Here is a 27,342-nt window from a genome sequence, read left to right as displayed (position 1 = left end):
ACAAACAGGAATTGCAGTAGTTGTAGAGCTGAGCCTGAAAGAATAAAGGGAGCCTTTAAGGGCATCTCAAACTTTGTCAGTAAAATCTTTGAATGGATGAATGAATAAACATCAATTGGTATAGTTAAAAGATTTTAAGACTAAGATGACAGAGCCTACTACAGAATAGGCCACTTCTGTACGAACTTTTTTTCACTGGATAGAGCTTGGCAAAAATCTTTTCAGGACTGGTCCAATTTGCAGATGGGAAAGGTATTTCAGCAGGTCTCTTAGTACCCAAATGGGGAATGGCTAGCCAGAGGAGAATCAAGTGTGGCGATGGTAAGACTTTTACGAACAGTCGAAGTGAGCATACAAACACTAGCATTTACCGCATATTTTGTGAAGCTGTAACATCAGGTGTATAGATTAGCTTGGGGGTGAGAAATCTGCAACCTCCTCTAAACACTGCCACTGGTTGCTCTTCATTCCTCCCGATATCTGCATCCACAAGGGAAGGCAATACACTTTCTGACTATAGCACTGGTCCAATAAACAGGGTGGAACGGTCTTACTTTTTCCAGGTTGCTGATCCCTATATAGGATCCAGGCTATGCCAGTCACGGTGGGCATACACCCAGAGGGGTTCGGGGTCTGGGTTCCATAGGGACAGCCCTGGATTTTTATAGCACCCTATGGATAACACACATTGTTCCAAGTGCCAAGGTGAGTGCTCAAGCAGGATCCAGTGCCTGAAGCAACATTACAGGCCGTTCCTATGGCATGAGGTCCCGGCGTGGCTCCCAGGGCTTTACAGAGGTTGCACCAGTCCGAATGCCATGCTTCTATTGTATTAGAAGACAGTGACGGGATTATAGAAGAATTAATTGAAGAATCCAAAGTAAAATAATAAGCTGGTTAAGATAAGGGTGATTCCTCCCATAAGGAAGAAGAGGTCAATCACCTTAAAGTGTTACTAAACCCACAACAGTAAAATCAGTCTGTATATGCAGTAAAGCATGCTTGTTATACTCACTGAGGAACCTAAGGGGTTAATCCTCTGCATTGTGTAAAAAGGCTGTTTGATCCTTTCTTCTCTGCTCCTCCTCTTGTTGAAATGACCACCTGATACAGACTGAATCCGTAGTCACATGCACATGCTCAGTTTGGTTTGTATTGCTAGGGAGGTATTTTTTTCTTGGGAGAGTGCATGTGATCAGTACAGGGCCAATCAGCACTGTCCAGATAGAGGGTCAGGACTTTCACATCCTCCTAGAGCAGAATAAACTCATCCTACAAGTTTTAACCAGTGCTCTGATGAAGTCACAAGACTGCTCTAACTGCTGATGAGAAAAGGCATTTAGCAGTTTAGATTTACTAAAATAATTGCATTTCCATGTTGTGTGTACTGTGGGAGACCAGATAGAGTGAAAGCAGATTCCTGGGTTTAGTAACACTTTAAGACAATAGCAAAAAACTGAAGACTCAAAAAGTGGGGTAGGGTTATGGGGGATGAGCTCAAGAGCTCGCCAGTGCCTAATCATCTGAAGGTACCAGTCTATAACCCTGTGTCTATAAATATCAACCCTGGGTTCTGTATTGTACAACAGAGATAAAAAAAAAAATTCCTAAAACTTTGACGCTTAGTCTGGTAAATCTGAATAATTTCCATCTCATTTCTTACCAGTGAAAGCAGTTATAGCCAGGACAATGGCGAGGCCCAGGTTTAGTTTAAGCATACACAAAAACGGTAGGTCCAAGCAAAACGGATATATTAGCCTTTTCTGGATGTTGGTAGACTGCATTCAGCCTTTTGTACCTCTTGAGGACTCAGAGATATATGTGCATTTCTAATTTCAGCAGCCAGCATTAGCCATTAAGGTGGGATGGGGGGAATTTTACAAGTACAGTGGCCTAGGAAACACCTCTCTCAAGCATTTTATCCAAAGAATGAGGAGTCTGTATGATTAAGTATTTAAAAGGAAAAAGTGTATTAGAGAGGAGCTTGGCTTTGCTGGACATTATGCTTCCAAAAAACGTTTTAGGTGGCACGAACCGGCTAGTTGAACTGGATGGACTTTTGTCTTTTTTCAGTCAGACGAACTATGTAACCCTCAGAATGCAGCAACACTGTTTTGCTCACTCTTCTTTTGCAAACTAGTATTTTTAGATTTGGTTTCTTCCTTTTTAAATAAAAATAGCATTACTTTGTATAAAAAAGCTAACAGTTGATACACATTAGGTTGTGAGAGAGGAATAACCAGGTTGGATTTATATAGAAATGAATATCACCCCTTACTAGTAAAGCATAGCCTAATAATACATACACATACAAAAATAATAATAGTGAGCCATTTTTTCTTTAGCAAGGAGCTACTGGCCAAAATACACTTCAGGCATTTAAAATGCAACTCAGCTGAACAGCACTATTAGGAACCGTTCACGGGTAATAGGCAAAAGAAAAATATCATACTTACAGCTAAGTGCAAAGGGCTAACTGGTACAGTGCTTTCCACATCATCCAGGCAGTTAAAGGACATCTCTAGGAGCTAAAGTATACAGACATTTTCCATCAGGAATAAAAATCTGTGTTGTATACCATAAATACAAGAATGAGTAGCATTAGGTGATCAAACAGGAGACACTCACTAGTTCCAAGTTCTGTCTGTTGCCAAAAGCGGCTGCGTAGTGAACAGCAGCATATCCCTGTTTATCACGAAGTGAAGGGTCGGCATTGTTGTCCAGCAGGTATTCTAAGGCTCTGGAAGAAAGGGAATTCATTACAGAAATACTATCAACAAGGAATTGCTATAGTATTTAGTTGTATTAAACTAATCAGGATATAGCTAGCAGAGAGCTTATCGGGCAATAGGTTATGGTTGATACAGGTGTGAACAGGGCCATACTGAATAAAAATACTGGCTCTCTAGTTAAGCAAACACCTACATGAAAGCCTCCTTTTCCAGTGAAGCCTTCTCATCTTCCTCCTCCGACTCCTGTCTTGTCACAGAGTTAGACTCCATTGATCTGAGAGCGAAGAAAAAAAAAAAGTTTTGTAACTCCAGCAAAAATAGTATTCTTTTCCTAGATATTTTTTTTTTTTTTTTTTTTTTTAAGTTTTTCAGTTTTACAAAGAAAAACATAAACCATACACATACAAAGTACGTGAAAAAGACTTCCGTTAGCAATTATTCAGATGTACAATAGTCAGGATAAAAGTACAAAAACAGCAGAAACAGTGTGCAACTTGCACAGTAAAAAAAAAACAGTATTAAAAGTAATACTGCATGGTACTACTGCTTTCCATAATTATCGGGCATGTTTGTGGAAGGCTTCTTGCCAGAATATGTGCACACGGTATTTACTTAACTTACCAACATTTACAAATAACTTTAAGAAACAAGGCTAGAGGAGATCAACCAGAAGGCTGGTTACTGCAGTAGTTCAATGATGGTGTTAAGAGCACAAAGGGACACGCATTGGTGAGTGGGTAAGTGTTCATGTGTAGGATTTTGAAAAATCCTTGTAGTCTTCCCTAGGAGGGAAGGGGATTGGCTACCTCATGTGATTTAAGCTGCAAGAAGGAGAAAGAAAAATAGACTGCCCTGTGAAGCAAGTAAAAATGTGTAGCAGAAAAAAAAAACAAAGACAAAAAAAAAAAAAAAAAAAAAAAAAAACACAAAAACGAGGACAGCAATAGAATTTCTTTGTGGACCTCTGTGAAGGACAATGCATAAAAGTTATTAATATAGATGCCATATAAAACGCAGAAGAGGTTTTTGAGCAGGTTAGGTGGGTCTAGCTGTGAGGGACCACGAGGTGAAGGACCTGCACTGGATATCAAATTTCAGAGGGAGTGACATCATATGCACACAGTAAGGAATGCCCACAGAATAGGGAAGTGTGATTAAAGATAATGGGGTAGGGATCTCCTTCCCTCAGTAACCGCCTTAATGTATTCCTCAAGAGAACTTCCAAAGAGGAGGCCACCTTCCAAGAACATGCGCAAAAGGCACCTTTCACAAAAGCTTTAAGCCATAAGATTCTGCACATACGCACAGAAAGTAAGGACATTCTGGAAATCTGACATATCACATTCTCCATGGGGTCTACGCAGAAGAAAAGTGCTGTAGGGAAGAGCTGAATTCATGCAGCAAGATTAGGATCATCTTCAACAGAGTCTCCAGGCACTTATCAAATTAATCTTTAAAAAGGAGGAAATGCCATCAATGGAAACTGTAGAATAAATTAGTGCAAGAATGACTGGGTCCACATTGTGGACAGTTCATCTCTTAACCACTTCCCATCCATAGGAAGTACCCAAACAATAGTTGTTCCTCCCACTGTGTGAGGTCAAATGTCGGAAGCAACAAGGATTTCCTCACTTCTGGTTTTGGGCTCATGTAAACAAGCATCAGATCAATCATCGGCGCAAATGGAAGAGCACAGTCAGGAGTCTTTTGAAAACAATGTCACAGGCTTCGCTGGCCACAGTGCACATACACATGAAGGGGTGCCACAGGGATGGACCAGGACCCTGAACCTATTACAGGAGCCAATTAATTTGTTGTACCACATGCTAAGGTGGAGCCCCTGAGGGCCTCAACGTGGCAGGATCCAGTGACAGAAGCAACCATTACAGGACAGCCCCACTGCCACTGCCACAAAGTTCATGTATAGTTCCCAAGATGTACATTCATAGTAAATAATCTGGAAATAGCCAATACGTCCTAAGACAAACAGCAGTGACGTGTCAGCAAAAAAGAAAAAAAAAAAAAAAAGTCTTCTCCTACTGGACATTAGCAAAAAAAAAAAAAAAAAAAAAAAAAAAAAGTGAAGACTCATGAAGTGTATAGGACTATATTGATACACTGGGATCAGGCCCAGCAATGCTTTTAGCAGTGTCCAACTAAAGGTGGTGGCTCATAATGCATGGTCTAAGAAACAGTGGTAGTCTTTCACATTCAGAACATCCAATAGCACTCCAATGGATGACTGAGCTACACACTGAATTACAATAAAGAACTGGGGCCTGTCTGTAGCTCAAAGAGCCACCTAAAGAACCTTGAGAGTGGCATGAAACGTCCAACTAGTGCAGATCTAGTAGAGAGCACCTCAAAAAAAAAAAAAGAAAAAAAAGAGGCTGGAACCAGATCCTTGAGACCATAGGTTTGGGTATAATGGTCTGCCTGAGCCACCTAGGGATGGTGGAATGAGAAGCTAAAGCACTCTTATAAGGTCCAACTGGGATGACAAAGAATCAGTCTTCTTAAAAGATACTTTTGCTGAAATATAGAACTCTCAAAGTCCAAACCTCGTCCAGACAATGGAGGGCATTCTTCTTTGTGGTTGACTGGAGACAGACACAAGGATAGAGCCTCAGTGCATGGGAAAGGTTACAGGAGTACACTGGGGTGGAGGGTTTTACCCAGAAAAGCTTTTCCAGATTCCGATCACCTGAAGGTAGTGGCATGGAACCAAGATGTAGTAATCAACTCCTGTGTTATCTACTGTACAATTAAAAAGTTCATTACCTGCCAAACTGCTAAACCAAGCTTAATCTGGTCTTCTAATATAACCTGGAATATCATATTCTGCTAATTTGCATACACCTGCTTAAGTATATCTGAAGCTATAGCTATACTTAAAACTTTATTTTTAGCCTTGGTTTCAATCTTGCAGTAGGGACTGGATAAACCCCTATAAGCTTTATTTTGCCATCTGCATCCCACTAGGGAGATTTCCTTCACCTACTGTCCTGTTCGTACACAAGGAAATGAGAAACATTTTCTGCAAACCTTTGGCTTCAAATACATTTTAAAGAAAACCTTATGTCTATTGATTTAAAAGGATAAAATGCAAATATATAAGTGGATAAGAAGAGAAACGATGGGGTGAGCAGAGAGTAAATGGGCCAAGGTACAGACCATCTTTACAAAGGTCAATGTTGATTCAAGAATGACCTATGGTGGACAGGCATTATAGTTTGAGAGATCACAAATGCTTCAGGACTATAAGAAATAGTATGACACACAAATATTCTTCACTCTGCTGGGAAATCTCTCGGGTAAGTGGGCTGCCAGTTAGCATTTCATTGCTTACCTTTCCTACATGTCAGGTTGGAAAGTAGACAGCATTGAGTCTTGATGCTGGAAGTACAAGCTCCCTTTTCACTTAAGCTGACCAAACATTCAATTGGATTGTTCATTCACCATTCGATCTACCATCAACTAGGTAGTGTAAGGGTCTGTCAAATATAATGCTAATAAATACAGTGTAAAAGAGCAGATTTTACCTGGACTGTTCTGTCTGGGTTGAAGCCTTAGAAACTGTATTGGAAACCCTAAAAAAATAAAATACAAAAAAATTAACATGCTAGAGTGCCACGTGGTGCGTGTGTGTGTAAACACATACATACACACACACTAAAAGTAACCTACAGAGTGAGAATTGAAATCTTTCAGCAATGAGGAAAAGAGATATATCTGTGGCCTAGCAGGGAGGTAGAGACCTCCCAGGAGAGGGGAGTGTCGGGCTCCCTCAATGCTCAGCAGAAAAAAAATCTCAAGAAAAAAAGATCTCAAAACATACCACAATCAAACCCAGAATTCATTATTTTCAATGGCACCTAAAATGCAGTGCGGTTTTGCCATGATTGTCGCATGACAAAATCACACTGCATGAAGCTGTTCGCCCAAAAGAAGCTCCAGCTCCCTTTTGAGCAAAAAGCTTTACAGATTACGATTTGCCGCGTGATAAATCGCGGCAAAACCACACTGCATTTTAGGTGCCATTGAAAAAAATGGCACCCGAACCCATGTTTTGAGACTGTAGCATGTTTTGAGATTGCGGGCGATTCTGCCGTTGTCCCAAAACACCTAGATATGAATGGGACCTTAGTCCCAGTTCACGCTGAAGCAAATCTGATGCAGCTCAGATGCCATCTGAAAGGCATAAATTAGAAAAAGCATCTGAAAATACATTGTTTTGTATGAATGGCATTCACATTACTGCGTTGTGATTTTGATCAGTTTAAAAAACACATACAGCGTAGCATATAGTGGAATTCAGCAATAACTGTTCTCATAGCATGCAATTCCTAGCCAATTTTGCATAGAGGTGGCTAGATGACAGATATACATCACACCTGAACATGCTTTCTGGCAGCAGGGCTAAATGAAAAAAAGAAAAGAAACACCCCCCCCACCCCCCCCCCCCAAAAAAACAAAACAAAAAAACCCACCACACACAACACAATAAAGCACCTGCCTAGGGCCTGGAACTGCAAGTCCTGGGCATTGGGTGACACGATTTGCACATCCCTGCCACAGATTATGTAATTTCGTGGAAGGTAAGAAAATTGCTCAATTTCACCATCAACACAGTAAGTGTTCATCAAGGAATCCCTCCACCAGCGCTACTGTGTTCCACTGGAGACCAGCCTTCCCTGCTGACAGAAGACACTGTTGCCGGATATAGCCAGTGGCACTAACCTTTCGGGAAAAACCTGACAGGCTGGATGTACACAAGTCTACCAATAGAACCAGGGTGTCCATACATAGATCAAAATTCGGCCTGTCCCTGCCAAAGCATGTATGGCCAGCTTTGGGGTGGCTATGTTCACTCCACAGTATCTGTGGAGAGGCAGGCAACGTATCCAGCCTGGGATAGCAGCAATGTCAATCAGTGGAGAGGGTACTTTTAGTCCACCTAAATCTACCAGTCCATCTAATAATCCAAAGCCAAATTCCAACTAACCTTTATTAAGCAGTTCCAGCAATCCTTTTATTCCTATTGGGATAAATGTTTTACGTGGATAACTAAAAGCAGAACATTGTAAGCTCCCCTCACTGTTAAATGGTCTGTCTCAAACCTTTAACTGCCACCTTTGCTGGACAGCTTGGTCTGAAAAATAGATATACTGGTTGGATCAACAGGTAGTAAACAGTTACAGGGGAACTCAAAAGACAAAGCCTGCTGTGTTAATATTAGTGACAGACTGTATCATATAAGTCAGCTTTTGATTTTGGTCATACATTAATTCTGTGTACACTTCTAAGCCATCTGTAAATATCTGATGTTCCTACAATGTGCTAGCAAGAAAACACACACAAAATCTTGTCTATCAATCTTACCTTCTAGGGCAATCTAAAAGACTAGGCTCTGACTTCCACGGTAGAGAGGTATAGCGAACAAATAGAAATGCTTTGCTTCAGCACAGTGTCCAACATTCTGGAGACTGGGTCTACTCCCAAAGTCTAATAATTGCCAGTGCCCTAGTGAATGTTCAGCCAAACAAATAATGCTCAGAACACCTCAGATCTTAATCTCTCCCTAGTAAATATCTTCCTATCAGCTCAACAAAATCTGTATAGATCAAATTTAACCATCTCTGTAGTGTGAGGGTCTGACTGAATCAATATAAAATGTAAATGGACTGCTTAGACAAGCCCTCCTACTATGTTGTTGCGAATAATTCTTAAGCCACAGATGAATAGTGGATGGTCTGTTCATAATTATGAGCTGAAATTGAAAAACGTTTCAAGAGTGCAGCACAGCCGGGATAGTGGAATTTTGAAGAAAAGTGTGGTGCCCAGCTAGATACACAGTAAAAGGTCCCAGCAGTCTAAGATATACACACTTTCACTACTCCGGTAAACAAGTTAATAAATATCTATTAAACAGGTACTCACCTCCTGTAAGTATCTGAAGCAGCAGCATAGTGTAGGGGAGTGCAGCCTTTATAGTCTGCCACATTAATACTAGCGCCAGCATTCACCAGAGTCATTGTGCACTGGTAGCTGCCATTAGCAGCGGCATAGTGCAGCGGAGTCCTAGAATATAAGGTAAAGAGCTTTAAAATGTCTTCCTTTTTTATCTGTGCAATTGATAGCCCCTGCGTGGGGGTGTTTTGTTGCCTCTGTTTTATACTGTTTAAAAATTAATAAATATCATTGAAATATAAAATGTCTTCCTTACAGGAGCACACTTAACAGTGCCTAAACAAACTGAACAGGTATATAAAAGGTGACCCTAAAGATGGAAACATAATTCCAACCTATTCGGGTTCTAACGTGGATCAAAGGTGGATGACAAAATGTACTTGGTCCTGCAGATCAGGAAAATCCAGCATGGAGACAACCTCTCCACCCCCCCCAACCCCTAAAAAACCCCCACAAAAAACAATAACACAAACACACCACAGAAGGGCACAAACCTTGGGCATTAAGGATGAACTCCGGTAAACTTGAAACGTCACCATTGCAGTGCGGATGTGCAAGCACTGCAATGGGTAATTGCTCATTTAGCCTAGTGGGACTGTAAAGGCACTTTTACTTGCCCAAACCTCAATTCCTATATGGCAGTAAACTGTGTCTCTCAGTTTTCACGTCCAATGCAGGACTATTTTCACTGAAGCCTATGGAAAATGGGTTTAACATCCAAGATTACCCAGCAGGAGTTGAAGATTGGGTAAATAAAACTGCTTTTCTATGGCCCTATAAAAGGAATGAGCAGTTAACCCTTGCAGTAAGGGCAAGTTTCCCAGAGCTCCACTTCAAAAGGGTTTTTTTGACTTACCTGTGAAATCCCTTTCTTGGAGTTTGTCAGGGGACATAAAGTTAACTCTTGAGGTGGATTTTTCTCCACCTCAAGGTGATTGGACACTGTCAAAACAGCAAAGCTCAACTCAGACCTACATAACCACTCCCATTTCCAGCATTGTCTCTATTTTGTCAGCCAGCGATATCTGTATTCTATTCTATTTAATGTATCAATGGATTTATTAGTATTTTATAGAAGTATTCGGCTGGAAATTGTATAGGGGAAAATCTATTTTATGTATATGTGGATAATAATAAGTGTTGATGTAATAGATTGTGATATACCTGTCTATCGGTTCCCTGTGTATGGAAATAATTGCTTATAGTCTATATTCTGAGCCGTCCTGTTGATAATTTAAGGCATCGGTATGATGCTCATAGTTAAAATGGCGGCGGGGCGTTTTTGGCAGTAGTGTAACTGGATAAGAGGAACCGCCGCATGGACGTCTGGATCCTTTATGAAAAAGTCGGAAGTGACGAAACGCGTCAGGGTCGTGACGTCGGACGCTGAGCCGGAAGGAGCAGCGCGGCCATTTTTGAATTACTCACAACAGTGAACGGACTAGAGCGAGGATGGACAGTATTAGTCTAAGATGTAAGTTTACTGAATAAAATGTGAATTACTTTTTAATCCACTGAGTCTGCTCCTATTTCCCTGCGAGGAACGGGGACCCTGGTACCTATGACCTATGGCTGTATGAAAAAAGGGATCCCATTGTGTACTCCTGAGAGGAAGACGCACCTCCTAGGAAGTTTATTTTGTGGCATAAAGGAATCCTAAATGCTTTGACTTACAGCCAGAGGGTAATTGCATTTTATCCCCTAAGCAGAGTGTGGCACTGTTTTTGGCACTACTGTCACGGATTACTGTGTCACGGATCACACTGTGTGGTTTACTGATATTTTCACGGTTGCAGTGCTGTCTCACTGGACCACTAGTGATATGGTGGATTCACTTTAATTTACATATATGTTCTTTATCACTAGTGTAACTGCATGTTATCACTTATAGTAATTTTGTATCAAGGATAATGCACTATATTGTATTCTGTTTTTTTGAGGGTCCTGTGGATTGAGCGGGAAGATTTGGACACATTTGGAATATTGTTGTTTTGGTTTTATTTTATTTTTGGATTTTGAGTTTGGACTGTGGACTGTGGTGTGGACAATTTGAGAGTGGTGTGGGACTGTGGGAGAGGGTATTTATGGATTATTGAAAAGGTTTATGTTATTTGCACTTTCAAGGGTGGAAGTTTGACTTTTCTGTGGGAAGTTATAGAGTATTGATTTATTATTTTATACACTAAGGGAAGGTGTAAGACTCTGGGAAACATAGCACTTTTTGAGGGTATTATTTGATCTAATTGGGTATAGAGGTTGATTTATAGATTTAGTTGTATTATTCCAATTGGGAGAGGGTCACATTACAAAATGGAAATATTTAATTTTATGGAAAATAGAAAAATGAATTTAGAAGAAGTTTTTTCTATCACTCAAATAGGAATTAATGAAGATTTAGAATTTTTGGTAAAAAAAGTAGGCCACCAAATGGAAAAGAAACTCCAACTCTGGTGGGATATAGTGACGTTTGACAAATATCTAATGGAAGGAATTATACCCCGAAGGTTAAGATGGGATATAGGACCTAATGATGGGCTCTTTGATGAAGATTCCATGTTGGAATGGAAAAACTTCCTTCATACCTGTGAAAAACAGCTTATAAATATTCTAATAGATAGAAAGAAAAGAAAGCTGGGGGGAGTAGAAGGAAGAATAGGAGAGCTGAGACAAAAAGTGGAGGTTTTTAAAGATAAAAAAGAATACAGTGAACTTATGAAAAACTTGCAGGAGCAACTGAATAAAAAAAGATGCTGAGATTAAAAAAAAGAAACATAAAAAATTCATTAGAGATATGGGGGATTACACTGTTCAACAAATTTTTATTTTTTGCCAGTTTTGGAAACAAAAGGATCCATTTCTTAATGAATTTCACATTCTGAGTTCAAATATAACAATGAAATTTGTCAATTGGCTCTAGTTTTTCTGTAAACGGAAAGTTTTCTACTATAGGCGTAATGACTACATAATGCACAATAATTATATAGATAGATGTCTTTCCACAAATATAAAGCAAGTGATATTGACTACATAAAGCCTAAATGGCATAATATATTGCATAGGATTACCAAGAAAAATTATAGCCATAAGCTAAGTTGAATCATTTTAATACTTAGGATTCTCACTAGTTTTGTCTTCAGTTTGTGACGGTTTTGCTTCTCTTGGCTTTTCTCTTTTCTCGAGGAAAGGGCTATCTCTTACAACTGCACGTGACTACACGCTTCAGGTTCTTCCTCACTTGACTCAACCACGAAGAATTCTGGTGCTTTAGGAATTGGTAGCCCCTCTCCATGAGGAACTGGACGTATTGCCGATGGAATATTTGGATAGTGCACAGATAACTTTTTCTTCTTATTTAGCCCTTTTACAATTGGAGGCACCATACAAAAGTAACAATTACTAACATGATCTGTTGGCTCTCTCCAAATCATTGGCACAGCGAAAGGCATAGATGCCTTTTTTCCATTCAACCATTGCTCCAGTGCCGTCCCACAAGAATTGCAGCATATATGTGGTGCCCAGCTCTTGTCCTGGTCTCCTATCTTGCAGCCAAAATACAAGTTGTAGGCTTTCTTAATCATTCCTGTTATCCTCCTTTTTTGTGAGATAAAAGTTATTTCACCGCAGATATAGCAGAAATTATCTGCTTTATTCACACAAGTTCGAGGCATTACTGAGTAGCCTATATAAGCATAAAACGAAATGTAAAGACGCTGTCGAACTACAATCAGCTACAGATACTGCAGCTTTTATGCAGTGAAGTGATGCAATTAAAGGCTAATATTGAATCATCTCAGTATACATGCAATTTTCTATTGGTCACCAGTATCAATTGCGCAATATGCAGCTGACGTTGCATCATAATTTTGAATGGCTTACGTCATTAGATGGGTGAATATATCATGGAAACTAGAGCCAATCAACATTTTTTAGGGTCATTTTCGTTTTCAGCACCCCAAAATTATGTAAGATTAGCTAATTTTATGCCCAAAACTTTTTACCTGTTGAACAGTGTTATCAAAGTAAGAAAATTTACAAATTGCAGGATGTAGTGGGGCAACAATGCCCTTCGGCTGAATCTTCCCCTGCAAATTCCCCCAGGGGGGGGGGGAGGGAGCTAGAAAAAAACCCTTCATTGGTAAATGGTAATTTAAAGAAAGGTCCCTTGCCCTATAAAGGGAAAAAAGGGGTATCTAGATCACCTTATAAGAATGATGGGAGTAGGCACCCAAAACCTGCAAGCCCCTATAGACAGATGTACAATGTCCCTGTGTTTAACCGATTTCAGCCTATGGAAGGGTGGAATGATAACTATAATGGTCCTAGGGACTATAGAAATAATGACAATTTCCAAAGGGGAGACTTTAGAAATGGGGAAAATTTTCAAAGGGGAGACAGAGGAAGGCCCCCGTGGGGTTTGCCCCCGCAAAGACCCTTCTTTCCCCCACCGTATTGGGGGAAAGGAGGACAAAGATATCCCCCAAATATATACAGAGAGAATTGGGAGAGAGGTCCCCCAATGAGATGGGAGGAAGGATGGAAACCCCCAAATGGGAACCCCAAAAATTTGGAACAGGGAAGAGGGAACGAAAACAAAAGGAAAAGGAAAGAAACATAGGAGAAGGAATATATAATCTAAGTTCGGTTCCCCTGACAGAAAATGAATTAAAAGTGCTGGATAATGGCTTAAAGTTTGCCCCGAAGGCCAATTTGAATAAATTTGAAACATATATCTATATTAATAAAATTTATTAGAAGACTTAATATTAAAAAATATTTTTTTATCTCTACCAGGACCTTCCCAGTCTGAAAATTATAATAGTAAATCTGTTTTTATTCATAGTGATTTGAAAAATAAATCCACTTTTAACCCTACGAATTCTAGAAACCAAAATTTGGATGTTTTTAAACAAATGGTTGTGATGATCTGTATAGTTTGAATTTTCGTAAATTTAAAGAAGAGGAAATGTTCCATCAAGGTTTACTAACACTTAAAGAAAAGAAAAATATCGTGATTAGGCCAGCGGATAAGGGTGGTGGAGTGGTTGTCATGGATAGAAGCAACTATGAAGACGAAATGAAGCGAATTTTAAATAAGGAAACATATAAAAAAATAACCAAAAACCCTATTCTTGAATATAAAAAGCAGCTGAAAAAGATAATTAATAAGGCTAAGGAAGATTTCATTGTTAATGATAAGGAAGCAAAATATCTTATCCCCACTTGTTGTAAAACACCTTTCATCTATATACTACCTAAAATACATAAAAGTATGGATAGACCTCCGGGTAGACCTATTATAAATGGGATCGACTCCATACATTCTAGGATAGGACAATATGTAGATTTTTTCCTGCAACCGATAGTGAAAAAGATGACCTCTTATTTAAAAGATAGTCAGGATGTGATTAATCTATTGGAGGGACTTGAGGTATCAGAAGAAACTATCCTGGTTACAATAGATGTGAATTCATTATATACTAGCTTCAAGCATAATGATGGCATTTCAGCTATCAAATGGGGTCTAAAAAATTTCATGGATCTACATAGAAAACAAAGAAAATTGATTATCCAATTACTGGAATTTAGTATGGGAAGGAATTATTTTTGGTACCAAGGTGAATTTTTTGAACAAATTAAAGGTGTAGCAATGGGCGCAAAATTTGCACCCAGCCTTGCTAATATTTTTTTAGCAAGATGGGAGTCGAGAGAAATTTATGGTAAAAAGTGGGAGGGACTTAGAACCTGGAAAAGATATATTGATGATATAGTGATGGTATGGGATGGTACGGTTGAGAATTTGGGTTATTTTATGGATCATGTTAGAAATAATGCATTTGGATTGGGTTTCACACATTTTAGTAGCACTCATTCGATTAATTTTTTAGATTTGAATATTTTTAAATGTAATAATAAATTATATTTTAAAACCTATTTTAAAGAAACTGACAGAAACGGGTACATTCCTATTTATAGCTGCCATCACCCCCAGTGGATAGAAAGTATTCCTAAGGGCCAGTTCTCAAGGATTATGAGGAATTGTTCCAGGCTTGAAGATTATATCACACAGTCGGATATAATTAAAGAAAGGTTTATTCTGAAGGGCTATAACCCTGAGAAATTGGAAAAAACCAGATATAAAATTAGCCGTAATTATTTGGGGGAAGGAAAAATTAAGAAAGAAAACAATATTATAAGAAGTGATGGCAAGATAGCAGATTTTGCTTTTATTTCCCGTTTCAATTGCCATTATAAAGACATAGAAAATATTTTTAATAACCATTGGCCGATTTTAATGAAAGATGCTACTTTAGGGACCCATCTTCCTAAAAAACCGTCGTTCATATATAGGAAAAATAATAATCTTAGGAATGTTTAGGTAAAAGGAGTTATTTCACCTCCCAAGTTAAAAGGTATGAAATTGTTTGATTTTAAAGGATTTTATCCATGTAAAAAGTGTAAGGTGTGTAAGATTACTGGTAGTAAAAGTAAAATTTCTGGGTTTGGATCTTTTAATACGGGGGAAAAATTTGAAATTGAGAAATTCATCACTTGTGGTACCAAATATGTGACATACTTGTTGGAATGTCCCTGTAAATTACAATATATAGGGAGAACAAAAAGGACCCTTAGCGATAGAGTTAAAGAGCATGTGAGAAATATCGCGAAAGGGAAAAAGGATCATAGTGTGTCGAGGCACTTTAAGGAATACCATCGGTCAGACCCTAGTGTCCTTAAATTTTGTGGGATAGACACAGTGGAAGCTCATTGGAGAGGGGGAAATAGGGTCCAGATGTTGTCCAGGAATGAAACATTTTGGATTTATCAGCTGCGCATTTTAAAACCTAGAGGTTTAAATATCGATTTAGATCTAAACTGTTTTATCTCAGATTGGTAAAAATAGGTAATTGGAATATCAAATCAATTTTGGGGAAGGCAGGTTCTGGTTTGAGATAAGGGTATGAGATATTTTATGACTGTCATTGGATTGAATTTAGTTTATTAATTTTTTTTCTTAAATTTGTTCTTAGATTAGAGGATATAGGGTATTATCTAGAGATGCGGTATCTGATTGAGGAAGAAAATAGAAAGTTGTATTGCTGGTATTTAAAATGTAGTAGAAGGTTCATTACCTTATAATTTATTATAAAAACCTTTAATTTATTATAAAATATTTTATTTATTTTATTTTATTTATTTATTGTACATTTATTTATATTGCCCATTTGGGTTCTAGTTTTGGGGTAGATGTGTTGATTAGTATGAAGTAGAGAAGATACTTATTTAGTTATTTGTCAGCTGGGGTTTATATATGAGGAGTTTTATTTAATGACCAGTAGAGGGTGCCCTATCCGTATAGGTGATCTGCTTTAGGTATAATTAAAGTTATATATATATATATATATATATATATATATATATATATATCTTTTTAATCTTATATTTGTGGGAATTTAGTTCACTGTATTCTATTTAATGTATTCTATTCTATTTAATGTATCAATGGATTTATTAGTATTTTATAGAAGTATTCGGCTGGAAATTGTATAGGGGAAAATCTATTTTATGTATATGTGGATAATAAGTGTTGATGTAATAGATTGTGATATACCTGTCTATCGGTTCCCTGTGTATGGGAATAATTGCTTATATTCTATATTCTGAGCCGTCCTGTTGATAATTTAAGGCATCGGTATGATGCCCATAGTTAAAATGGCGGCGGGGCGTTTTTGGCAGTAGTGTAACTGGATAAGAGGAACCGCCGCATGGACGTCTGGATCCCTTATGAAAAAGTCGGAAGTGACGAAACGCGTCAGGGTCGTGATGTCGGACGCTGAGCCGGAAGGAGCAGCGCGGCCATTTTTGAATTACTCACAACAGTGAACGGACTAGAGCGAGGATGGACGGTATTATTCCAAGATGTAAGTTTACTGAATAAAAGTGTGAATTACTTTTTACTCCACGGAGTCTGCTCCTATTTCCCTGCGAGGAACGGGGACCCTGGTACCTATGACCTATGGCTGTATGAAAAAAGGGATCCCATTGTGTACTCCTGAGAGGAAGACGCACCTCCTAGGAAGTTTATTTTGTGGCATAAAGGAATCCTAAATGCTTTGACTTACAGCAAGAGGGTAATTGCATTTTATCCCCTAAGCAGAGTGTGGCACTGTTTTTGGCACTACGGTCACGGATTACTGTGTCACGGATCACACTGTGTGGTTTACTGATATTTTCACGGTTGCAGTGCTGTCTCACTGGACCACTAGTGATATGGTGGATTCACTTTAATTTAATTTACATATATGTTCTTTATCACTAGTGTGACTGCATGTTATCACTTATAGTAATTTTGTATCAAGGATAATGCACTATATTGTATTCTGTTTTTTTGAGGGTCCTGTGGATTGAGCGGGAAGATTTGGACACATTTGGAATATTGTTGTTTTGGTTTTATTTTATTTTTGGATTTTGAGTTTGGACTGTGGACTGTGGTGTGGACAATTTGAGAGTGGTGTGGGACTGTGGGAGAGGGTATTTATGGATTATTGAAAAGGTTTATGTTATTTGCACTTTCAAGGGTGGAAGTTTGACTTTTCTGTGGGAAGTTATAGAGTATTGATTTATTAAAATAAATTTAACGCCCAGCGCTTGATGCGCCTAAACCCACCTAAAACCACATTTACAAAAATCACAGCTTTATGTGTCACTAGAACAGGTGTCTCCAATGAAAGATTTTCCCTCAACTCAAGGTTTAGGGAGGACCAAAAATTGGCTTTACCATCACACATAATAAAAAAGGTGACATATTTAAGTGTCCCCTATTTCAGAAGAGGTCAGCAACAGCAGTAGCTTCCCTAGAACTGCCATTTTAAAATTGTATAGTTAAACCCAAGAATTTTTTTACTTAAGCCATGAACTAAATCTACATGAAAACTATGTGAACCATGTGTTGTTAAGGTTATGCTCACCTTCCAAATTTATCTTGTCTCGACAGATCTGCGCCACTGCTAGTCAACAAATTAAGACATTCAACGTTTCTGAAAATAAAGATGGTGATAAAATAAAGTATAGCTGTATTGTTATGCCCCTAAACTCAATACAAGAGGGGCATTGTGAATATAAATATGCACATATGACCAACTGTATGTTAAACATATTTAATAAAGTAGAACTAAAAAAGGCAAAACTTTTTTTTCCCATTCTGGATAAAGCAAAAGGAGGGTTATAACGCCTGTTTTTTTTTCCTTTCATCTGTGTCCCATTTAGGAGACTTCCAGTCCCACAGCCAAAATGGGAAGTGAGAGGAAATACCTCCGAAGTGAGGGAAATACTGGTTATCACCACAACTAGGAACCCCATTAGAAGACTTCCCCTTCATTACGGTACTAGGGACAACTCAATATTTGAGATTTTCATTTGTTTTACTTTTAATGAAAATAGTAGACAGGACAGGCAGAGGGGGAGGGGGGGGGATCTCCCCAACAGGGGACAATAAAAATAAATTGTTTTGCCCTTAGTTTTACTTTAACAAGACCAACATAGATCAGTATTCATGTCAATATAATCCAGCATTACACAAAATATTAGGATTATGCTCTTCATCTCTGGATTACTGTACACGTTTACATACTTTATGCATGATGCAGGAAATTGAAGCACTCAATAAACAATGTTCTATCTCACTGTAAGACACAAACTGTGGAGAACTGAAGTACCTAAGTGGTTTTAAGGCATTCTGGCTGCTTCCTATAGGCTAAGAAATTTACACATGTAACTAATGAGGGGAAGGGGGTTATGAGTAACATCTGCACAGATTGAATGAATCTAACTGGAATTATACATCTACTGCATAGCATACAGCATCCTTTTTTTTGTTCAACCAGGGTGCCGATGCCTTCTGGGTTCTTCAGGGGTGTCTTGGCATAATGCAAAAAAAAAACAAAAGCCAGAAGGATCACGCTTGCCTTTTGTTACACAAAGCCACAAGTCTTCATTGAGCAACATTACAGACTTGGGCACTGTGTGGGCCAACCTTTGGTATCCTAACAATGGTTGATGTTATTGGTTGTTAACGAGGATGACACCAGCACGGCATCCTTGTTTGACCCTCCCCCTTCAGCACTGGGCCAACAATAGCTGTGTGGGTTCAAGAACATGGAGGGAGGAGAAATGCTAGAACACTACTCAGTACCATTGTGCAAAAGTGTATTTTCATTGTAAGAATGAATCACCTCTAATGTTGGAAGTCCTACGTGTGTGGAGCCAGCACTATGTAATACTATTGGCTTTGTTTTTTTTACATTTCAGAATAGGATGCCTCGAGATCGTGCATAATCTTAAAGTGTGCCTTGACTGAAAGAAGGTTTAGAAATACTGGCATAGGGAATTGTACCATTTATGTACACAATTTACTTAATTTCTTCAGTAGCTCACCCTCCTGAAGCAGCAGCATGGAGACAGGTCCTCCCGAGGTTGTCAGGTGTGTTGATATCAAAGCCGGCAGAAAGCACATGTTCATTGCTCAGTGAGGCCACTATACTGTACAACTGACCTGAAAAGAAAGATTAACTGTATAATAGTTTGTACTTTTTATTAAGGTATAAATTTTTTTAAAAAAGTGCTTCTTGTTAATCTAGTAATTAGCAAAGTACTCTCACATAGAAGCAAAGTAGTAATCTGTAACCCCCCCCCCCCCCCAGCCCTACACCCGCTTGGTAAAGTTTGCTTACAGAAGGCCTTCCTTCTCAGTACTGGTTGAAAGAAGCTGTTTGGAATCAAGAAAGGGTAAGCAAATGCTGCACAGAAAGGGTGTATTAGTGGACCCTTTTACATTGCTCTGCATGAGCGAATAGAAAGGGTTTCATTAAAGAAACCGGTTCAAAAAGACAACACTAATTTCAGAATAGCAAAAATAAATAATAATGGTATCAAATTGCACTTTTATTTAGTCACTTACCTGAGGAAAGTAGCTTACGGCAACAGTCTGAGAACCCATAAAGAACAGCTAAGTGCAGGGGGAACATGCCATGAACTCCACGTCTGTAAAAGACAGAAAGTTTAAGATTACTACATGAATGCATGCAACACAATATACTTTTCTTTGGAAGGGCCAACATGTTTTTACCTCTAATTACTATTCAAATAAAAAAAAATTCCTTCTACTAAAAAATAAATAAATCTTTTTACATAAACAGAATCATAGCCTCATTTCAAGAAATGCCACCACAGTAACAGTTTTGGAGAAGAGGCATGTCGACTTAAAAACTGGAAAATTGAAATTTTTATTTGTTTTAGGAGGAAACGAAATGAGGAATTTTGACCGGTCATTAAAATTCCTTACCTTGTAAAACAGTACAGGTCACAGGCAAAATATTTTAGACCCAGGATTATGCGCTCATATCTTCAGGTGAACACAGAGAAAACAATGACAAAGCTTTAGAGGACACGCCCACTGGGCATATCCCCTACAACCCTACCCCACTCCATGGGCACTGCATTTTGTAGCAAGAAAAGCAGTGGAACCAAGGAATGAAAAAGGAGGGGTTCCTGTACGCCAACATTCAAACTTCCAGGTAAGCAAAAAATCCTCTGTATTTTTCCTGTACTGTACAATTTTAGATCAAAGTATTGACAGACCCTGGGACATCAGCAAACAATGAATGAGAAGGGTGGGCAAGAACTAGGCAAATAGAATTGTGCCAAGATACCCAACTTCTGAATGCTGCTGCAAGAACCTTGTGGCCAAAAGCTGCATCTGTAAAAGAGTGGACATCTACCTAGTAGAACTTTGAAAAGGTGAAAACACTGGAATAGGGACTTTATAAGGGCTTACAGATTAACAACTCTGGATATTCTCAAATCTTTTCCTTTTCTATGTGAATCTTATGGACTTCCGAGATCTGAGATCTTTCGTTACTTACAAGTCAACCATTTCTTTGCTCCCAATTTGCGGAGTAACTTCACTACTTCGCCCATGACCAAGTTCAAACGGCTATGTAAAAGCGATCCTCCACACTTTACACCCCACCTTCTATCCCCACCTCAGCCCTCGCACATATCCTATGTCAAGGAGATGGGAAAGAGACCTTGGCCTGGCTTTAGACCCTCCAGAATGGGAGGATATATGGTTGTATACTAAATCAGCATCACAAAAAATAGTGGCCTTGGAAACAAATTATAAAGTACTCATGCGCTGGTACATGGTTCCTGCTCGGATAACCAAAATATCTCCCTTTCTACCCCTCCTCTTGCTTTCGAGGCTGCCCAGATCCGGGCACATATCACATTTGGAGGCATTGCCCCCTGGTTTCTACTTTCTGGGCAGAGGTCTTCCGTATCCTCTCCTTAATGCTCCCTTATATTCTGGCTACAGATCCAACTACTGCCCTCCTAAATAGGAAGCCATAAGGTATGTCCAGTTTGCACTTTAAACTATTCCTGCAAGCTACTACTGCGGCGAAGCAAACTATTGCTAAAGCATGGAAAACCCCTCACATTCTAGAAGTCAAACATAGGGTCACGAGAGCCTTGGTTCACGCTAAACTTAAAGCAGTTATCCAAGACACAGTGAGTAGTTTTGAACAGCTCGGGAAACCCCTAGTGGAACATTGTTTACCTCGCGACTGACGATTCCTTGCTTTATCCATGTTAAGCCAATCTACGTCCTTAGGTCCCCTTTCTACCACAGGACCTATAGCTTTCCCTCGGGGCTACCCCCGTTCCCCCACTTCCTCTGACTTTCCCTTTCTCTGACCACTCTTCTTCCCAACGCCCTTACCCTCCCCATCACCAAATGCAACCACTCCTTGCCCCCCCCCCCTTCCTGTCCCATAACCCCATGTCCCTGTTCCACGCCCCTCCCCCTCCCCTCAACCCCCTGCCCTTCTACTCCCAAGTCCGTCCGTCCCCTTTTTTTCATTAGTTACTTTCTTCAAGCCTTTGGATATCTTGGTCATACTTCACATGCATACTTGCCTTTCTACATGCTGCCTTAGGCGGTAGCCACCTTCTCCCCAAAGTTCGTTACGAGATACCAAGACCATACTATGACCCCCACCCTAGTATAGAATGACTCACAGCTCTTTGTATTCTGACGTTTAAGGTTTGTACCTCCTGATGCCAATATCTCATTATCCTCTGTTTCTTCAATACCTGCTTTTCAGTTTCCTCATTTACCTGTTGAGCATTATATTCATACCCATGTATTATCTTTTGTCGGAAGCAGGAATTCCTACATCCTTCTTGATTGCACCTGTACGTGATACACACGTTCTTATGCAGTTTCTGCCTGTTGATCTCATACTCTGTTCCAATATTATGTTACTTTTGTTGCATTTTTTCTGTGTTATTACATTGGAATTATAACTAAGGCTTCAAGCCTTCCAATAAAATATTTGAACAAGGAAAACATGGGATTAGGTGGTGGCTTTACACATCTGGGCTACTGTGGCATGGTGCTGAGATGCCCAGGAAACACCCTCTGATCTGGTGAAATGGACATGTAAAAAAGTGCAGGAGATTTGTCCTTTAGAATGTAATCTCTAATGATCAGATTTCTTATCCATCTTGCAATGGTGGACTTTAACATCCTCACCCCATTTCAAATAGGTAATCTGTCTGATCAAAGCTTCAGCTTTGAGGCAGACTTGTGATTACGTCCAGAAAATTTGTATTTTCTTTGCATTCTTTGGAGAATGGCATAAGGAGAGTAGAACTATATCCTCATTTAGTTGTGCATAAGACAAGCTCGGCTTTGTAAGGCATACAAGTAGAAATATACTCCTTACAGAAGAGAGCCTCCAACCTGAGACAAGTCTGACAGAAATGATAGTAACAAAAATGCTACTTAGCAGGAGAGGTTATCTGAGGAAATATCCCAGATGGAATCAAAGGATGGCTTCTGCAAGGCAGCGAGGACAGAATGCTGCAATGGGGGCTTAACCTCTTGGCACCCAGCCTATTGTAAAATGGCGGCTGGTCAAGAGCTCTCCTATCCTGGGTGAATATAACATTTATCTTGGATCGTGGCCCTTGGGCCACACGATCTGTCATCCACTATGTCCACCAGACACAGCGGATGACAGATCAATGTAACAGGCCACTGCCGATACCATGTTCGCTGTGACCAATCACAGCAGATCACATGACAAATGTACACAATGCATTGATTCCATTCATTGTGTTGATCTCTGATTGGTCACAGTAATCACATGGTACAGACAGGGCCAATCACAGCCCATCAGTACCCATGTGACTAGCTGTGGCCAATAAAAGCTAATCACAATAGTATACAGTGAATGAATGGTTTCTTATAATAACAGTGTGTAACAATCCAGATCCCTCCCTAGAGTTCTACAGCATTACTATAGTACAGCACCAGGCAGTGTCCCTGCACCAGTGAGTGTATGTGTAAAAAAAAAAAAAAGTAAAAAAATGTCTTCATTTTCCAAAGGGATCATTTTAAAGCACGCACGCACCAAAATGAAATTACACAGTTAAATGTTTTATGCAGATCCAGGTCAGTCTGTCCCCAGTGAAATCCCCCCAGGTCAGTCTGTCCCACATAAAATCCCCCCACAGGAGGTGAGCAGCGAGAAAGGTGGAGGGCAGCATCATAGGTGGGAGGCAGTGTCACAAGAGGGGGGGGTGGCAACACCACAGGAGGGGGGCAGCGGGATAAAGGGAGCGCTGCTGTAGTTGAAGGCGGCACTGACGGATCCAGTGTGTGGCTGGTCACCCTCGGATCCCTCCAGTTGTCGGTGCGGGAGGCCGCGTCCTCTGCTCCATGGGCTCTCAGGGGGAGAAAGGGGTGCCTGCAGTGGCCGTGGGGCTGTGCAGGACTCTGCTTCACTGCTCTGCCTGGACTGTACACGGGGAGGGATGGGAGGAGACTCCGGAGGTCCTGGAACATTGGGCTGGGCTCCACACACACCCCCACATTATATCCACTCACCAAATGGGAGCAGAAATACACATACACACACTATATTGCCAAAGGCACAGGGACACACCCCTCCAAATTATTGGATTTAGGTGCTCCAATCACCTCCATGGCCACAAGTGTATAAAATCAAGCACCTAGGCATTAAGACTGCTTCTACAAACATTTGTGAAAGAATGGGTCGCTCTCAGGAGCTCAGTGGATTCAAGCGTGGTTCCATGATAGGTTGCCACCTGTGCAATAAGTCCATCCGCAAAATTTCCTTGCTACTAAACATTCCACAGTCAACTGTTAGTGATATTATAACAAAGTGGAAGCAACTGGAAACAGCGTAGAGAGCTTCATGGAATGGGTTTTCATGGCTGAGCAGCTGCATCTAAGCCTTACATCACCAAGTGCAATGCAAAGCGTCTGATGGTGTAAAAGCTGTCCGCCACTGGACTCCAGAGCAGTGGAGGATATGTGTTCTCTGGAGTGAGGAATCACACTTCTCTGTCTGGCAATCCAATGGACATGTCTGGGTTTGGCGGTTGCCATGAGAACGGTACTTGCCTGACTGCAGGCAAGTAACGCTTCAACTCTTCTGGCAAGTACTATTCAACTCTATTATTAGATATGTTTTATAGCAGGCAGTAGAAAAGTTTTTTTTTCAAAATTGTCTTTTTTGTTTTATATAATAAAAAACCCAGTGGTGATCAAATAGCACCAAAAGAAAGCTATTTGTGTGAAAAAAATAGAATTTCATTTGAGTACAGTGTTGCATGACCACGCAATTGTCTATTAAAGTAACGCAGTTCAAAAAAATGGCCTGGTTATGAAGGGTGTAAAATCTTCTGGAGGGCAAGTGCTTAAAGCCTAAAGTGCTTAAAGCCTGAGCTACAGGGACAATTAAATCTCTCTGCTACTGAGTGACTTAACGACTTGTTGACAATTAAATTATTAAAATAACATTCACTTCAGTATGCCACTAACAGGTAGTTAAATCTCACAGTAACAAAATGGAATTTAACCACCCTCGTAAAGCCCAATATAAGATGAGCAGCAGCAACAGCAACATAAGGTTGTGTACAAAATAATAGCAGTCCAACATTACTGACCACATTAACCACTTGCCCTGCAGAGGAACTACACCCCCCCCCCCCCCCCCCCCGACCAGGAAATTTTTTGCGTTACAGTGTTACGCTATTTCAACTGCTAATTGCACGGTTATGCAAAATGCTGTACCCAAACTAAATTTATGTCCCTTTTATCACAAAGATAGAGCTTTTTTTTGGTGGTAATGATCACTGTTGCTTTTTACTTTTTGCGCCATAAACAAAAAAAAAAAAAAAAGAAAATTTTGAAAAATATATAGTAAATTCAAAACTAGTCCCAAATTTATTCTGATACATGTGTTTGGTAAAATAAAAAAATATTCCAATAGGTGTATATTAATTTGCTTGTGTGAAAGTTATAGCATCTACAAATGGCAGTATAGATATTGGAATTTATGCCTTTTTTAGCTATATGGCACTGCGCTAGTTTAATTTATGTTCAAAATTGCATGACCGTACAATTGTCAGTGTTTTTTTCACACAAACAGAGCTTTTTTTTTATGCTATTTGCTCACCTGGGTTTTTCATTTTTTGCGGAATTAAAAAAAAAACCCTAAAAACACGATATTTTCACATTTCTGTCAAAAAAAATACCCAATAAACTCAAATTACGGCAAAACTTTAGGTAAAAATGTATTTTGCTACATGTCTTAACTGCATATTAATTGGTTTGTGTGAAATGTATAGCATCTACAAACTATGGTATAGATAGTGGAATTTAAGCAGCTTTTACTTTCTGACCATCACATTTCTTGAGGTGCTAAAATGAACACCCCCAAATGATCCCTTTTCGAAAAGTAGACACCCTAAGCTATCTGCTGAGAGGTATGTCGAGTCCATGAAGATATTTTTTCCCACAAGTTTTTGGAAAATGACAACTTGTTCACACATGCAATGGGTATATCTGGAATTACACCAAAAAATATATTCTGCTACTTTTAAGTATGGGGATACCACATGTGAGACTTTCTGGGGGCCTAGCCACATACAGGAGCCTGAAATCCAATGACCCCTTTGAAAGCCTGAAGGTACACAACTTCCTCATTTCACTTCCTCACTACTTTCCACAGTTTGAGGCCCTGAAAGGCCAAAAAAGAACCAAATCCCCCCCCCCCAAACAAAAATGACTGCTTTTTGAAAAGTAGACACCCCAAGGAATTTAAAAAAGAGGTATGGTGATTATTTTGCAGTTATATTTTTTGCTTTATTTTATTTTTCAAAGCCTTGTGAGAAAAAATTAAATGTTTTCGTTTTTTCTTAATTTTCCAGAATCTTGTGGCAACAAACGGGCTCTGCAAAATACTCATCACGCCTGTCAAATTCCTTGGAGTATCTACTTTCCAAAAAAGGTTCATTTGGGGGGGGGGGGGGGGTTAGGTGCTATCCTGGCATTTCAGGGCCTCCGAAACTGATAAGTAGTCAGGCAGTGTAATGAGGAAATTGAGCCCTTTAAAAGCCTGAAGGTGCTTATTGGATTTTGGGGTCCTGTACTTGGCTAGACTGCCAAAAAGTCCTCCACGTGGTATCCCCATACTCAGGAGAAGTAGCAGAATGAACTTTGGGGAGTAATTCTACATGTCCATGGCATGTGAGCAATATATCATTTAAGTGACAATTTTGTGTACAAAAAAAAAAATTTGTCATTTTCCAAAAACTTGTGGTAAAAAAATTCTTCTATTGGTTCAACATGCCTCTCAGCAAATAGTTTGGGGTGTCTACTTTCCAAAAAGGGGTCGATTTGGGGGATGGGAGCATTTTAATGCCCAGCATTAGAAGTTTATGCCACACATTCACTCTAACCACCTGAAGACCAAGCATATTCTGACTTTTTGTTCACATGGAAAAAAAAAAAAAAAAAAAAAAATTAAATTTAAACCCCAAACATTTTTTTTTTTTAAAGCAGACACCCTAGTAAATAAAATGGTGGGTGCTGCAATTTTTTAGGTCACATAGTACTCGCGCAGCAATTTTTGAAACGCACATTTTTTTAAAAAAATACACTTTCTTTACTTTTAATGCACAAAAACACAATATATTGGCCAATTGTTTGGTAAAATATAAAAGATGATGGTATGCCGAGTAAATAGATACCAAATATGACACGCTTTAAAACTGCGCATGCCCCGTGCAATGGTGACAAACTGCATACATTTTTAATATCCATAGGCAACGTTTTAAAAGCCTTTACAAGCTACCATTTTAGATTTACAGAGGAGGTCTAGTGTTAGAATTACTGCCCTTGATCTGACGTTCATGGCGATACCTCACATGCATTGTGCAACTGCAGTTTCCATACTGCCACAGGGTCACCGCTCACGAATGCAGGTGCACGCTTGCACGAGGGAGGCGAGGGTACTTTTTTTTTTTGTTTTTTGTTTTTTTTAAGTATTTTGATTTTTTTAAATTATTTTTACACTGTCCCTTTTTTTTTGATCACTTTTGCCATCATGGGGAATGCAAATATCCCCTATAACTTCAATGGGCATTGTCATATATTCTTTTTTTTGAGAAATCTGGGGTCAATCAGACTCTAGATCTCTCCTCTGCCCTTACCTTATCTAACTACATGCCGCCCAGCCACTGTACATATACGGCGGCAGGGCAGCAC

At 39.5% G+C, this 27,342-nt stretch overlaps 1 protein-coding gene across 1 annotated transcript in view; it reads right to left on the bottom strand.

Annotated features, from left to right (window-relative positions):
• The window catches only part of ANKRD52 (ankyrin repeat domain 52), a 112,647-nt gene that overhangs the window by 48,798 nt on the left and 36,507 nt on the right, over nucleotides 1-27,342 (bottom strand). Inside the window, exons 11-18 of the mRNA XM_089679875.1 lie at nucleotides 19,657-19,739; nucleotides 19,134-19,251; nucleotides 17,669-17,737; nucleotides 8,673-8,813; nucleotides 6,275-6,322; nucleotides 2,926-3,006; nucleotides 2,629-2,740; nucleotides 2,457-2,528 (exon numbers count right to left, since the gene is read on the bottom strand). Of these exons, the coding sequence (XP_089536001.1) occupies nucleotides 2,457-2,528; nucleotides 2,629-2,740; nucleotides 2,926-3,006; nucleotides 6,275-6,322; nucleotides 8,673-8,813; nucleotides 17,669-17,737; nucleotides 19,134-19,251; nucleotides 19,657-19,739 (724 nt within the window). The remainder of the gene's footprint in view (nucleotides 1-2,456; nucleotides 2,529-2,628; nucleotides 2,741-2,925; nucleotides 3,007-6,274; nucleotides 6,323-8,672; nucleotides 8,814-17,668; nucleotides 17,738-19,133; nucleotides 19,252-19,656; nucleotides 19,740-27,342) is intronic.

This window comes from Staurois parvus, unplaced genomic scaffold (assembly GCF_062004578.1).
Source record: "Staurois parvus isolate SC_StPar_1 unplaced genomic scaffold, SC_StPar_1.0 ptg000017l, whole genome shotgun sequence".
Taxonomy (NCBI): domain Eukaryota; kingdom Metazoa; phylum Chordata; class Amphibia; order Anura; family Ranidae; genus Staurois; species Staurois parvus.
This window is presented reverse-complemented; position numbering and strand designations above follow the sequence as displayed.